Source organism: Prionailurus viverrinus, chromosome A2 (assembly GCF_022837055.1).
Source record: "Prionailurus viverrinus isolate Anna chromosome A2, UM_Priviv_1.0, whole genome shotgun sequence".
NCBI lineage: Eukaryota > Metazoa > Chordata > Mammalia > Carnivora > Felidae > Prionailurus > Prionailurus viverrinus.
Window position 1 is genome coordinate 19,438,520 of NC_062562.1, and position 16,093 is coordinate 19,454,612.

The 16,093-nt window shown below is 38.9% G+C and overlaps 1 protein-coding gene across 3 annotated transcripts in view; it reads left to right on the plus strand.

Annotated features, from left to right (window-relative positions):
- Window positions 1-16,093, plus strand: part of DOCK3 (dedicator of cytokinesis 3) — a 580,531-nt gene that overhangs the window by 515,742 nt on the left and 48,696 nt on the right. For all 3 annotated transcript variants that reach the window (XM_047849906.1, XM_047849909.1, XM_047849907.1), the window contains 5 exons: window positions 3,923-4,017; window positions 5,779-5,854; window positions 6,376-6,476; window positions 6,740-6,798; window positions 9,248-9,396. In XM_047849906.1, coding sequence (XP_047705862.1) covers window positions 3,923-4,017; window positions 5,779-5,854; window positions 6,376-6,476; window positions 6,740-6,798; window positions 9,248-9,396 — 480 coding nt within the window. The remainder of the gene's footprint in view (window positions 1-3,922; window positions 4,018-5,778; window positions 5,855-6,375; window positions 6,477-6,739; window positions 6,799-9,247; window positions 9,397-16,093) is intronic.

A 16,093-nucleotide genomic window follows, 5' to 3' on the forward strand; every position in this document is an offset into this window, starting at 1 on the left:
ATGCTTTATATGATTTCATTTCTCTTAAATATATTGAGGCTTTTTTTATGGACTGACATACATTCTGTCCTAGAGAAGAGAATGCATATATCCTTCTATGTGTATCCTGCTATTGTGGGATGGAGTGTCTTATATGTCTATTAGGTCTAATTAGTCTATAGTATTGTTCAGGATTTCTTTTTCCTTGCTGATCTTCTATTTAGTTGTGCTATACATTATTGAAAGTGGTATATTGAAGCCTCCAACTACCATTGTTGAATTGTCTATTTTTCCTTTTAATTCTGTCAGATTTTGCTTCATGTGTTCTGGGGTTCTTTTTTATTTTTTTTTATTTTATTTTTATTTTTTAAATTTTTTTTTCAACGTTTATTTATTTTTGGGACAGAGAGAGACAGAGCATGAATGGGGGAGGGGCAGAGAGAGAGGGAGACACAGAATCGGAAACAGGCTCCAGGCTCCGAGCCATCAGCCCAGAGCCCGACGCGGGGCTCGAACTCACGGACCGCGAGATTGTGACCTGGCTGAAGTCGGACGCTTAACCGACTGCGCCACCCAGGCGCCCCCTGGGGTTCTTTTTTAAATGCATATATGTTAATAATTAAGTCTTTAAAACATATTGGCTCTTTAGTTATTATAAAATGGTTTTTTTTTTTTTTTGGTCTCTAATGACAGTTTTTGTTAAAGTCTATATTGTTTAATATCAATATAGCCATACCAGCTCTCTTGGGTACCATTTTCATTGAGTATATTTCCTATCCTTTTACTGTCAATATATTTATGTCTTTGAATCTAAAGTATGTATCTTGTAGACCACATATAATTGGATAATGTTTATTTGTTATCCATCTTTCCATCTCTGCCTTTTGATTAGAATGTTTCATTCATTTACATTTACTGTAATTACCAATAAGTTAGGATGTACATCTGCCATTTTGCTGTTTGTTTCATATCTGTCTTAGATCTTCTTTGTCCCTCTTTTCCTCCATTTATCCCTTGTTTTATGTTAAATAAATATTTTTAGTGTGCCATTTTAATTCTTCATTGTTTCTTTTAGTATATTTTTAAAGTTATTTTCTTAGTGATTGCCCTGGGAATTACAATTAACATCTTAAAACTATCTACCAATTTCATTTTATAGTATACAAAACCTTGCTCCAATAAAACTCCAGTTCTTTCCCCTTTTTGTGCTGTTACTGTCATATAAATTACATATTTATATATTATAATCTCATCAACATAGTTTTATAAATATTGCTTTATGCAGTTGCCTTGTAAATCAAAAAGGAAAAGAGTAAATGAATTTACATATATACTATCTTCTATATTTACCTATATAGTCACCTTTCCTAGTGCTTTATATTTCTTTATATCAATTAAGTTACTTTTATTTAAGTCTGAGAGACTCCCATTAGTATTTCTTATAGGGCAGGTCTACTAATAAATTCTCACAGTTTTGGGGTTTTTTTTTTTACTCTTAAGAATTTTTTTTTACATTACATTTTTCTTTACATTAAGAATGTCTTGATTTTGTCTTCATTTTTGAATGATAGTCTCGCTATCATTAGCGAGATATTCATGTTCATGTTATTTCAGTACTTTGAATATGTCATTCTAATACCTTCTGGCCTCCATCATATCTGCTGGTAAGTTACCTATTATTGAAAATCATTTGCACAAGATAAATTATTTTTCTCTTGTTGCTTTCAAGATTCTCTCTTTGTTTTTGGCATTTGGCAGTTTCACTATGCTATGTCTGTATGTAGATTTCTTTGGTCTTATCCTATCTGGAGTTCATTGAGCTGTTTGGATGTGTAACTGGAGTTTTTTCATCAAATTTGGGTTAACCAATATTCCTTCAAAAAGTTCTTCAACATCTCCTCTTCTTTTTCTCTCCTCTTTTTCTGATTCTCCTATTATTTGTATGTTTTTACAATTGGTGGTGTCCCATAGGTCTCATGCTTTGTTTGTTTTTCTCCATTTTTTTCTTTCTGTTCCTCTGAACAATCTCAGTTGACCTATCTTTTAAATTTCCTGATTCTTTCTTCTGTCAGTTCAAATCTGCTGTTGAGCTTCTCTAGCAAAATTTACATTTTAGGTATGGTACTATTAAACTCTAAAATTTCTATTTAATGCTTTTTAAATAATTTATATCTATTTTATTGATATTCTCTATTTGGTGAGATATTGTCCTTGTACTTTCCTTTAATTCTTTGGCATGGTTTCCTTTAGTTCTTTGAGGGTATTTATAACAGCTGATTTAAAGTCTTTTCCTAGTAAGTCCAGTATTTGAGCTACCTCAGGTAAAGTTTCTCTTGACTTCTTTTTCCTGTGTATGGGTCATACTTTCATGTTTAATTTCACATCTTATAATTTTTTTGTTGAAAACTGGAAAATGTAAATAACATGGCAACTCTGGAAATCAGATCTCACCCCACCCCACATCCCAGGATTTGTTGTTGTTGCTTTTTTTTGTTTTGTTGTTGTTATTGATATTTGTTTACTTGCTTGTTTAGTTACTTTCCTGGACTAATTCTTTAATGTCTGTATTCTTTGTTGTGTGAAGCCACTGAGGTCTTCATTCAGTTAGCTTAGTGGTCAGCTAACACCTGGACAGAGATTTCCTTAAATGCCTTAAGCCAATAAGTCTTTGATACTTTGCTAAGTGTCTGTATGCATGTATTGGGTCTCACCTTCAGTGCTCCAGCAGTTTACATTATTGCCTTAGCCTTCACTTCCTACTTCTCATAGAGCCACAAAGTCAGCCAGGGTGAGAGATTAGGTTTCTTCGGTCTTTCCTTGGAATATGTACAGCCCTAACGTGTGTGGACTTCCAGATTCCCACGTATATGTCAGAGATTTTCAAAGTCCCTATACATACATATACATATATATATAGATATCTATATATGTATATCTATAGATAGATAGATAGATAGATAGATAGATAGATAGATAGATATAGATATCTATATATAGATATAGCTATCTCATTCCCCAGATTTTCTTTTAACTCTTCTGGCAATTTTCTTACGTGTTCTGATATGGCCTCTTCATGCAGCTAGGATGTTAAATCCTTATGGCTGATTTTTTCCCCAATAAATGCCCCCAAGTAAAAGGCTCTTCTCATTGAGTAAGCTCTGAACCAGATCGAATAAGCTCTCTGAATGGGAATTTCCTAGGTTGCTGCCAGACAGATAGAAAAGTTAATAATTTTCTGAGGACGGCACTTTTGAGGGAGCTCCAAAACCATTTTGTCCCTTCTAGTGAATGCTAAGCTGCTGGTTTTCACTACTACTGTAGTTCTGCAGTTGCTTGTTTTCAAGGATACCGTGGAGGTAGGAAGAAGAAGGGGATAGGAATAGGGCAAATTAAAATGCAATGAAGTCCACTGTTCCTACTAAGATTCAACCCATTTTTCTTGAATACTCCTTGGATTGTTGTAACTCCTTGCTTAACCTGTCTTTGCCCGTATTCTCATTGCTTTCATATAGGAGCACATTTTTGGAGGTCTTCATTCTGCCATTCCTAAAGTGCTTCTCCTGTCAATGTGTTCTTAACATCCACGAAAGCAGATTCTTAGCATCAAGTGCCCAAGGCCCAGGGCTCAAAGAATGAGACCCACAGACCCAGTTGGATACCGGTTCTGATGGGCTGTAACTTTCCCTATGCTTTGGGATTTAGGTACTAGGCTCAGTGGGTACAGAGCTGCATCTGTTCTACCCAGTTTGGGTCTTCTCCCATCTAGCCTACATCTGACTCTCATGCAGTCCTCTAAAAGAGAAGTAACTCACAAAGGGAATCGGAATCTGACCCACTGATTCCACCCATTCTTATGGTCTAGAGGTCAGGAAAGCCCTGTTGAGGAAATGCATGCTGTAGTAGTAGTGGTGGTATCTCACATCAGATTTTCCTCCTGGATCAGGAATTCCTGCTGAAGATTTTCTGTGTGTTCCGGAACCTGATGAAGATGAGTGTCTTCCCTCGGGACTGGATGGTGATGAGACTTCTCACAAGCAAGTGAGTGTGGAAGCACCAGCATCAACAGAGCTATTCTCAGACTAGGGAGAGAGAGTGTGTGTGAGAGGCAGAGAGAAAGCAAGACAGAGATGATTGCCAAGGCCTTGGGGACAGAGAGAATAGGGTAAATGTGAAAAATGTTTGGAGGCACAATCAGCAGGACTTGACTGTTTACCATAAATTCAAGAAGAAAGCATTGAAGATAGTTCAAAATGGAGTCTTAAGTGCCTGGCAGATGATCCCATGGTTCATATAGAAAAGGAATACAAAGGATGTGAAATAATAATACCCAGAGAAGGTTCCTCCTTGAGAAAGACCTGTTTCATGGACCACTGGCCTTTGTTGCTCTCTAGTTGCAAGCAGTATCCCAAGCCCTCCTCTTCATTTGATTTGTGTTGTCTGCCAGATATTGCTTGCCTCCCACAGCTAATGCTCATTACGCACCCAAGACCTGGCTGTAAGGCTTTGACCACTTCTGAGTCCAGCCACAGAATTCACCCTTAGACTGCTCCCAGATCGCCTGTTCCATTCATATTTCTAGCCTGTACTTCTAATTGGCAAACCAGGAGAGTGATGCAGGTGGTAAGGTGCTAACTCATCTGGTTTCCCTCCACTCAGGAGAAGGCCACTTGGTTTCCACTTTCTAGCCCTCAGCCTTCTCCCACTGATTCGCTTTTTATGTTGGCAATACATGTAACATAGTGACATTATTTATGTTAGATATTCACAAGGTATCAGTACGGTCTTTCTACTTTGTATCTTTTATGGAGCACTTTTTTTCTTTTTTCAAAATTGCAAACATTTTATAGAGAACAGAAGAATGGTTATAAACAAAGTTGCACATGTATTTCCTCAAATCATGGATTTTCCATTTGACTCTCTTTTGTTTCTTTCTCTTAGCTCTACTCAGAGCACTTCATGGTCCTCCTCAGCCCATCCTACAGCAACAGCCTCTTCTTTTAAGGCTTTTACCTTTCAAATTTGTTACTTCCTGTGCTGGTGGACTGGTCTCTCTAATGCACTTTTTTTGCCTTGCCTCTCTTCTGCACCAAAGCCAGGGTAATCAGTGTTAGACATACGTTCTTTTGCCTGGCACCTAAGGCCCTCTGTAATCAAACCCTTACCTGCCTGTCCCACTTCATTTCCTCTCTGCTTTAACCTGTGCCCTTGACTCTGGCAAGCCAGGCTCCCATTGCTCCTTGTATTTGCCCAGGCTAAAATTGAGAGTGATATTCTAGACCAAAGGCTGAAAACAAATGACTTATAGATAAAAATAATAGTATATGATAAGAGTTTATGATAAAAGGGATTTAATCATTATAAACCCTTATTATCAAGTAAAATAATAAAATTATTCTCTAAGTTCTCTGGTAGTCATTATATACATTCATTACCCAAAAGTCCTCAAAATACTAGAGTCACTCTTTGAACTAGAAGAAATCTTAAAGAACCAACTAACTTCCCCCACCCCCTGTTATAGGGAGGGACCCTTGGGCTCAGGCAGAAGTTGTACCAAGGTCAGGTAATGGCAGAGCCAGGCCTAGAACCCACTGATGTTCTATGCTGTCCTGCCAACTATGGAGCATTTCTCCAAGACCAGTTTTCTGTGAGGTTTCTGCCATCTATCCATTTCCCTCATAGTTACATCTTATATGAGAGCAAGTTGTACTCAAGATGTTTACTCATAGGTCATAGATGCTAAGTTGACAGATGCCATTGTTAGTCTTTTAACTCTGCCAATGCCTTGTTCCCTTACTACAGTATTATAGTCACTACTGTCCAGTACCTGTCTTCTGCACTGCACAAGAATTTTACAGAGACAGACTTCGACTTTAAGGTAGGAGCTCCTGAGATCCATTGCTATATTTGTAATAACAGTAGAAAGCCAAAAAACAAGCTCACTGTTTTTGTTCCTGTTTTTGTTTTACTTAAAATTAACAACCATTTTATTTTACTCACAATTTTTCAGGTCAGGAATTTGAGATGGACTTAGCTAGGTGTCAGATGTGTGGCTGGGAGCTAGGGCAGGCTCACTGGGCTTTTGCTTTATTAATATGCTCATAGTATTGAACCACTTCCAAGTTTGATAATGACTAGGATATGACCCAAGAGTCTCCCTTTTGGAGGTACTGGGAGCCAGACATCCAGGAGTAGGCTTTCTAGGCCAGAAACAACACTATTGGTTTTAAGAGGAGTCAAGAAAAAAAAAAGTGGTTTGCAAAGACATTTATAAAGGAAAAAAATCAAAATCTTAAAATTGTAAAATGAATTCTGTGCTACATCCATATATTTAGAATCTCTCCTTGCAAGGTTAAGGACTTGGGCTGTCACAAGTTTTCTCTTTCTCTGTCTCTCTAGGTGTGGAATTCTTATTTTAGCCTGGCAGTTCTGTTCATAAATCAGCCAAGCCTTCAGCTAGAAATCATCACTTCAGCCAAGAGGAAGAAGATTATAGATAAGTAAGACATATGTTTCTTATTCACCTCCCTACCACACATCCAGATAGGGTTATGTTTCCATGAGTGGTTCCTCAGAAGTCCACAAGGTTCTCACTGGGTAGCTTTCCAAAGAGCCAAATGTGAGAGTTCAGTTGACAGCCAAATGACGTAGTGCTGGGGGAAGCATTAGAGACAGTGCTGAAGTGCTAGCCTTATTGGGTTTATAGCCCCACCTTCCTGAACTTTCTCCCACTGAAAGCTGGATCCTGTGTTATTATTTCCAGGTATGGGGACATGCGTGTGATGATGGCTTATGAACTGTTCAGCATGTGGCAGAATTTGGGTAGGTCTTTTCTCCCTATTTTTCTCTTCCACATATTGCATAGCCAAATAAAAAGTGATAAGACTAGTAACTTCCCCCAGGTTTTATGGATGTTAATTCAGACCAAAGTGACCTTTACATATCTTTAACACCTCAGGTGGAAGTTGCCCCACATGTACACGGAGCCTTTTAGAGGGAGAGTTAGGCTGAGAAGCAAGACCCCAGTAACACACATGCACGTTCCCTTTTTTGAGAACTAAAGTCCAAAGGAGAAGAGTATGAAGGCTCTAGGAGTTTTTTCCAGCTTAAGAACTGATGCCAGTAAGATCTTCTGTACTCTTCATGTCCCAGTCCAAAAGTGGCAGACTCAGAAACATAGATCTTTTTTTAATTAAGTTTTTAATTTTAATCCCAATATAGTTAACATACAGTGTTATATTAGTTACAGGTATACAATATACTGATTCAGCATTTCTGTACATTACTCAGTGTTCATCATGGTAAGTGCACAGAAGTATAGATCTTGGAAATACTCAGCACATGAGCAAGGGCAGCTATTCATTTCCATAAATATTGAAACATCTTTTGGGTCTCTGGTATTCAGGCCATGCAGATCAGGTTTCTGCCACCAGTTGCACGAAGATTGCATGCAAGAAGGGAATTGCAGCCCCTAAGTGAGATTGATTTTAGCTCCCTTTCCTTCAGCAGCTTCTCTAATACCCAGTGCTTTGGATCTGAAATTGTCAGATTGTTTGGTGGAATCCTTGTATTGCCCTGGTGACTAGGAGAGCCATCCTTTGGTATTATAGGCTTCTGAGTGGCCTCTCAGGATACTAGAGAAGCTGTTACCCTGAAAAGCCATTACCCTTCCTAGCTCTTACTGTTTTCAACTGAGTTCATGCCTCTGAAGCCTTAGGAATGGTGGTCATAAAATCTTCCAGTCCTCCATTAACCATCTCAGTCACTAACCCTGAAGCAGCAAACAAGGTGGGAGGCATTCCTGCCAGTGAAGATTAGGGCTTCCTTCTGTGAGTGGGGATACATTTCACCAAGCAGGCTTTCCAGTTCAGTACTCTTACACCCTGCATCCAGCATAGTCTGGGTATAGGTCTTAACCCTGAAGTTGACTCTGAAAGTCCCAGGAACACAAGGTACTAATAAACTGTACCAAATACCAAGATTGGGATATGTAGAATCAGCCTCAGGGCTAATATTGGCCCCTTAGATAAGCTTTCACAATAGAAGAAACCAAAAAAGATGCCAAATTTGCCTGATAAAGCTATTCTTGCCTCTATCTTGTGTGTGTGTGCCTGTGTGTGTGTGTGTGTGTGTGTATGTGTGTGTGTGTGTGTTTGTGTGTAAATGGCATTTTCTGGTCCTCAAGAACGGGTTTTACTTGGCTATAGCAATCATTACACTGGTCCACAGTTTGTCTCCTTTATAGACTCTGAAGGACTGAAAGTAAAGCTCTGGAAAATGGTTCACTCTGTTCCACCACTGCAAGAAAGAGAAAAATTCTGTCCCACAGTCCTCAGGACTGGCCCTGGCTTCTACGAACATGCCCCAGATTGCAGGCCAGTCAAGGAAGTCTGCATCACCCACTTCCCGTGGAAAGAATGTTGGGGGATGAGCTGGTCTAGTGTGTGTATATGCAGTGCTACCATCAGAGTGCAATGTGAAGACAAGGGACAGACATGGGGAGGAGCACAGACAGAGTCCCTGAGCCATTCTGTCCAAGTAGGGCTGTGCAGGAGGCTCCTGCTAACTCAGGATGAAGCCTTTTGGGCAGACATGAGCACAGACTTTGAAGAGGCCCATGAACTTCAGGCCTCTGGTGGCTGGACCAGGGACTATGAAAATCTCATCACTTATTTATTTTTATTTTTTATGTTAAATGTAATTTATTGTAAAGTTGGTTTCCATGCAACACTCAGTGCTCATCCCAACAGGTGCCCTCCTCAATGCCTATCACCCACTTACCCCTCTCACCCACCCCCCATCAACCCTCAGTTTGTTCTCAATATTTAAGAATCTCTTAAATGCCTTTGGGCTAGAGGTAGAGACCCCAGGGATAGTGCATTGTGTTTAAGCAGAAATGGATAAATATTCCTTGCTAAATAAATGCTGAACAATATGAAACTGTCATAGGTTACTCAGAAATCCTGTTCTGTCTAAAGTAGTGAACTCTGTTCCTTGACCTCGGAATGATTTTTGGGTAGTTTCCCCATAAATTCTTTGGGAAGGCAATTTATGCCTGTTGAACATTTGTTTTAGCTGGGATGGGCCAGTTTTATCTATGAATTCTAAAAAGCCAAGGAAAAGAGTATCTCAGAGAGCCATAGGGGAGAGCTTGCTTTCCTCTCAATGTTTCCAGGGCAGATGAAAGTATCTGCTATGGCCACACTTGGGAAGCTTCTATAGAAGGAGCAAAGAAAACATAAACTAATATGTATTGGGTTTTGTTGTTCAGGTGAACATAAGATCCACTTTATTCCGGGAATGATTGGTCCTTTTCTGGGTGTGACACTGGTCCCACAGCCAGAAGTACGGAACATCATGATTCCCATCTTTCATGACATGATGGACTGGGAGCAGAGGAAAAATGGCAACTTTAAACAGGTAAGATGACACCTTCTCTCCTCTGGATGGACCCCTTCTGCCCAGGCAGGTGATCCAGATGGCCAGACTATGGTTCTAGTGGGAATGGCTACAGCCCATCTTGGCTTGCCCATCTTGAATCCTGTTCAAGGGTTTTCCCTTAATTGCTGACCAGAATTGATTTGTGGATTTTCTTCACGAAGCTAGAGGTCAGAAAAGAATAATAGGAAAGGAATGAACATGATATAAAGAAATTTTCTGTTCAAGGAGAGAGTGACTGAGACTGTGATCAAGTTTCATTCAGGAGAGGCCCTGGGAGCATAGTACCCTTCCTCTCTGGTGCATGGTCCAGGCATTTCTAGGGCTAGAGCCAAGATCAGATGACGTCTCATGGCTCATAGCCCAGAATTTCATAGACTCCTGCACAGAGGGGTGGGTCCAGAAGGTATAAGCCCTTAGCTTCTAAGTCACTTCAGACTGTTCCTCTGTGCATACCTTCTGCCACCTCTAAGGCAGAGGAGATGGCCCCTGCCTTTTTATGTGTAGCTCCAAGGAATAGGACTAGGACCAACAGTAGTCAGTGAAGCTGATTTTAGCTAATAAAAGAAGTAACTTGCTAGCAACAGGAACTGTCCAGTGTAAGCTAGCCTGCTTTGGGAGATGGGGAGTTCTTTGCTGGTGATTCTCAAGCAGAAGCTCCCAGGAGACCTCTAGAAGAAATTTATGTATTGGATTGGAGACTGTACCAGTTTCCCAGTAAGCTCCCTCCTAACCCTGTGACTCTGAGATAACCAGTGGTCTTGTAGTGAGTAGTTGTAACAGTGAGGAACAGACCAGACAGACAATAATTTTTAAATTCTTATTTATTTGTTTGTTTTTAAGTTTACAAAGAGCAAAATTCATTCTTTGTGATTTAAAGTTCTGTAAATTTTGATAAACACATAGTCATGTAACCACCACCACAATCAAGATTTTTGAAATTCCTAAGAATTCCATCATGCTACCATTTTGTAGTCAAACCTTCCCCCTACCTTTAACCTATGACAGTCTGTTCTCCATCACTGTAGGTGTGCCTTTTCCAGAATGTCATTTGAATGAAATAATGTAGAATGTAGCCTTTTGAGTCTGACTTCTTTCACTCAGCATAATGCCATCCAGAGGTTCATCCATGTTGTTGCACTTACCAATTTTTCTGTTGCTGAGTGGTATTCCATTGCAGTTATTCACTATTTGAAAGACATTTGCACTATTTCCACTTTTTGTTGGTTATGAATAAAGCTATTAAAAAATATTTCTTTACAGGTTTTTGTATGAATATAAACTTTCATTTTTCTTAGGTAAATTTCTAGGAATAGGATTGTTGGCTATTGTAAATGTATGTTTAACTTTATAAGATGCTATCAAATTTTATTCCCAAATGGCTATGCCATTTTTTCTTTTTTTTTAATATAATTTATTGTCAAATTGGCTTACATACAACACCCAGTGCTCATCCCAACAGGTGAACTCCTTCCTGCCCATCACCCACTTTCCCCTCCTCCACTGCCCATCTACCCTCAGTTTGTTCTCAGTCCTTAAGAGTCTCTTATGGTTTGCCTCCCTCCCTCTCTGTAACTTTTTTTTCCCCTTCCCTTCGCCCATAGTCTTTTGTTAAGTTTCTCAAGATCCACATATGAGTGAATACCTATATCTGTCTTTCTCTGATGGACTTATTTCACTTAGCATAATACCTTCCAGTTCCATCCACATTGCTGCAAATTTGAAATTCCAGCAGCATTGTATGAGAGTTTTAGTTGATCCATATGCTCATCAGAATTTGATATCATCTCTTTGTGTGTGTTTTTTAGCCATTCTAATAGATACATAGTTGTATATCTTGGTGGTTTTAATTTCCATTTCTTTAATGATTAGTGATGTTGAGCATCTTTTAATGTGTTTCTGTCTTTATATCTTCTTTGGTGAAATGGTTATTCAAAACTTGTATTCATTTTAATTGGGTTATTTGTTTTCCTATTGTTGAGTTTGAGGGTTCTTTATGTATTCTAGATGTAAGTCTTTTGTTGAATATATGATTTACAAATATTTCATCCCAGTCTTTAGCTTGGCTTCCCACTTACAATAGTGTCTTTCACAGAATGAAAATTTTTAATTCTTATGCAATCCATTTTATCAATGGTTTTCTTCTATAGATCATGCTTTTGAGATCATATCTGAGAAATCTTTGCCCAGGACCATGAAATTTTTTCTCCTGTGTTTCTTCTAGAGGTTTTATAATTTTATATTTAGATCTATTACCTATTTTGAGGTAGCCTTTGTGTAAGATGTGAAGTATAGGTCAAGACTTTTTTTTCCTTTTCACACATGGAGGTCCAACACCTTTGTTAAGAGAAAAACTATTCTTTGTCAAAAATCAGTTCACTGTATGTGTACAGTTCTCTCCACATGTACATAGTATACAGCTCTCCAGTCTTTCCATTGATCTATGTCTTACCTTTCACCATTCCCACACAGTCTTGATTATGGTAGCTTCATAGTTAGTCTTAAAATCAAGCGGTGTGAATCCTCCAAATTTTTTTTTCAGTATTGTCTTAGCTATTCCAGTTCCTTCTCTTGTAAGTCTCAGAATTAGCATGTCAATATATGCAGAAATTACTGCTGAGATTTTGGTTGAGATTGCATTATAATCTGTAGATCAAATTGGAAAGAATTGATATCTTAGTAATACTTAATCTTCTAGTCCATACTTAATACTTCTAGTCCATTAAGGCAATATATCTCTCCATTTTTTAGGTATTCTTTTATTTTTTCATTAATGTTTTATAGTTTCAGCACACAGATTTGTACATGTTGTTAGATTTATATGTTAAGTATTTCCTGGTTTTTGGTGCTATTATAAATTATTCTGATTTTTAAATTTTACTTTTGTTGCTAGTACATAGAAATACAGTTGTTTTGTATATTAATATTATATCCTGCACCCTTGCTAAACTTACTTATTAGCTGTAGAAGGTTTTGGAGATTCCTTGGGATTTTCTATTTAGTTAATCCTATCACTTTCATTTTTTTATGAAATTTATTGTCAGATTGGCTTCCATACAATACCCAGTGCTCTAATCCTATCACTTTCAAACAGAGACAGTTTTATTTCTTCCTTTATAATCTGTATGCCCCCCCCCTTTTTTTTTTCTTATACCTCATTGCACTGGCTAGGACCTCTGGCCTGGTGTTAAATAAGAGTGATGAGAGTGGACATCCTTGCTTTGCTCTTAATCTTCAGGGAAAGTATTTGGTGTTTCACAATTAAGTATGATGCTAGCTAGTTGTAGGTTTTTTATAAATGTTCTTTATCATGGGTAAATAGTATTTAACATAAGAATCCATTTTTGGAGTGTGCAACTCTAATGCCTTCATTTCTTCAGAAAATAATGACTTCAAACATAAAAGAACTTAATTTTTTTTTTACAACCTTCTAAATTATGCAAAATGCACAACTGCCTGATGAGAGAACCTAGTTATGGAGAAGCAGATGACATTGCAGAACTGCACCATGGGTCACTGAGTTTGTTAAAAGAGGGTCTAGGCTGTATTCCACCATTACAACTAGTGAATAAAGAAGGATAACCTTGTGGAAGACTAAGTTGGAACTCATTTCTCACACTTTAAGACTCAGCTGTTAAGCTGTGTTCTTTCCCTCATTAAGGCTATCGTGGGGTTCCTGGACAGCTGTCAGTTAAGTATCTGACTCTTGATTTCAGCTCAGGTGATGATCTCACAGTTTGTGGAATTGAACCCCGTGTTGGGCTTCACGCTGGCAGCACGGAACCTGGAATTCTCTCTCACCCTCTCTCTGCCCCTCCCCCGCTTGCACACGTGCACTCTCTCTCTCTCTCAAAATAAATAAACTTAAAAAAAAGACTATCATGAAAAATTGATATCAAGCAAGCCATGTAAACCTTGTTGACTCTGGTAAGCAAAATCTTGCTGCTGCTTCCGTTTGCCACCAAATATTTTTAAAAAGTGGTCTACTTGTGGCTTTCCAGTTTTCCAAGCACCATTTGTTAAAGAGACTGTCTTTTTTCCATTGGATATGCATGGGGCATTTGTACCCCAATGTTTATAGCAGCACTTTCAACAATAGCCAAATTATGGAAAGAGCCTAAATGTCCATCAACTGATGAACGGATAAAGAAATTGTAGTTTATATACACAATGGAGTACTACATGGCAATGAGAAAGAATGAAATATGGCCTTTTGTAGCAATGTGGATGGAACTGGGGAGTGTTATGCTAAGTGAAATAAGTCATACAGAGAAAGACAGACACCATATGTTTTCACTCCTATGTGGATCCTGAGAAACTTAACAGAAGACCATGGGGGAGGGGAAGGAAAAAGAAAAAAAAAAGGTTAGAGAGGGAGGGAGCCAAAACATAAGAGACTGTTAAAAACAAGAAACTGAGGGTTGATGGGGGGTGGGAGGGAGGAGAAGGTGAGTGAGGGGTGCTGAGGAGGGCACCTGTTGGGATGAGCACTGGGTGTTGTATGGAAACCAATTTGACAATAAAGTTCATATTTTTAAAAAAAAGTGGTCTACTCTTTTCATCCCCACATTTCCATTTCCCACCCTCCTATCCATCCAGTCTAATATGTATTGTATACCCACTTCTGTTGAAGTTGCTCTCTGCAAGAACACCCATAACCTTTGGGGCACCTGGGTGGCTCGGTCAGTTAAGTGTTCCATTCTTGATTTCGGCTCAGGTCATTACTTCACAGTTCGTGAATTCGAGCCCCATGTCGGACTCTGCACTGACAGCGTGGAGCCTGCTTGGGATTCTCTCTCTCTCCCTCTCTCTCTCCCCCTCCCCTGCTCTCTCACTCTCAAAATAAGTAAATAAACATTTTTTTAAATGTTAAGAAAAAAATACAACCCATAACCAAATTACCAAAATTTTTGTCTTGATTACAGTTGTGCTTTCCACAGCTTTGGCTCTGTTAACTACTCCCCTACTTCTTCCCACCTACTAAAAATATTTCTTCTAATTATAAAAACAATAGATATTTAATGTAGAAAAATTAAAATGCAAATAAGATATAATGAAAAAATTTAATCCATAATCCTACTATTTTAGTAACTTGTGGGGGAGACAGAGTATGTCTTTTTAGACTGTTTTTTCCCCATACATAGAGGTTTTTAAGTTAAAAAATGGAATCATTGTGTATATTGGGGTTCAGGGGCCATTGTGTGTATTGACTTTCAATCTCCCCTTTTTAGTAACATGTTTTCATCACCATCTCTTCGTGTCAGTTCATGCTCCTCTGTCCTGCCCTTATTTTAGAGGCTACACAGTAGTCCATTGCATGGCCTACACCACAATGTATTTAGTCAGCTCCTAGTTTTAGAAACGTAAGTTCATTCCAAATTGTTGTTGTTAATATTGCAAAACACATATCCATTCCTAATTATTCTCTGAGATAAACTTCTCAACTGTAATTCCTGGGTCAAAGAGCCTTCCTTAATTAGGTTCTTTTTTTTAATATGAAATTTATTGTCAAATTGGTTTCCATACAATACCCAGTGCTCATCCCAACAGGTGCCCTCCTCAGCACCCCTCACCCACCCTCCCCTCCCTCCCACCCCCCATCAACCCTCAGTTTGTTCTCAGTTTTTAAGAGTCTCTTATGCTTTGGCTCTCTCCCACTCTAACCTCTTTTTTTTTCCTTCCCCTCCCCCATGGTCTTCTGTTAAGTTTCTCAGGATCTACATAAGAGTGAAAACATATGGTATCTGTCTTTCTCTGTATGGCTTATTTCACTTAGCATCACACTCTCCAGTTCCATCCACGTTGCTACAAAGGGCCATATTTCGTTCTTTCTCATCGCCATGTAGTACTCCATTGTGTATATAAACCACAATTTCTTTATCCATTCATCAGTTGATGGACATTTAGGCTCTTTCCATAATTTGGCTATTGTTGAGAGTGCTGCTATAAACATTGGGGTCCAAGTGCCCCTATGCATCAGCACTCCTGTATCCCTTGGGTAAATTCCTAGCAGTGCTATCGCTGGGTCATAGGGTAGGTCTATTTTTAATTTTCTGAGGAACCTCCACACTGTTTTCCAGAGTGGCTGCACCAATTTGCATTCCCACCAGCAGTGCAAGAGGGTTCCCGTTTCTCCACATCCTCTCCAGCATCTACAGTCTCCTGATTTGTTCATTTTGGCCACTCTGACTGGCGTGAGGGGATATCTGAGTGTGGTTTTGATTTGTATTTCCCTGATGAGGAGCAACGTTGAGCATCTTTTCATGTGCCTGTTGGCCATCCAGATGTCTTCTTTAGAGAAGTGTCTATTCATGTTTTCTGCCCATTTCTTCACTGGATTATTTGCTTTTTGGGTGTGGAGTTTGGTGAACTCTTTATAGATTTTGGATACTAGCCCTTTGTCCGATATGTCATTTGCAAATATCTTTTCCCATTCCGTTGGTTGCCTTTTAGTTTTGTTGGTTGTTTCCTTTGCTGTGCAGAAGCTTTTATCTTCATAAGGTCCCAGTAGTTCATTTTTGCTTTTAATTTCCTTGCCTTTGGGGATGTGTCGAGTAAGAGATTGCTACGGCTGAGGCAGAGAGGTCTTTTCCTGCTCTCTCCTCTAGGGTTTTGATGGTTTCCTGTCTCACATTCAGGTCCTTTATCCATTTTGAGTTTATTTTTGTGAGTGGTGTAA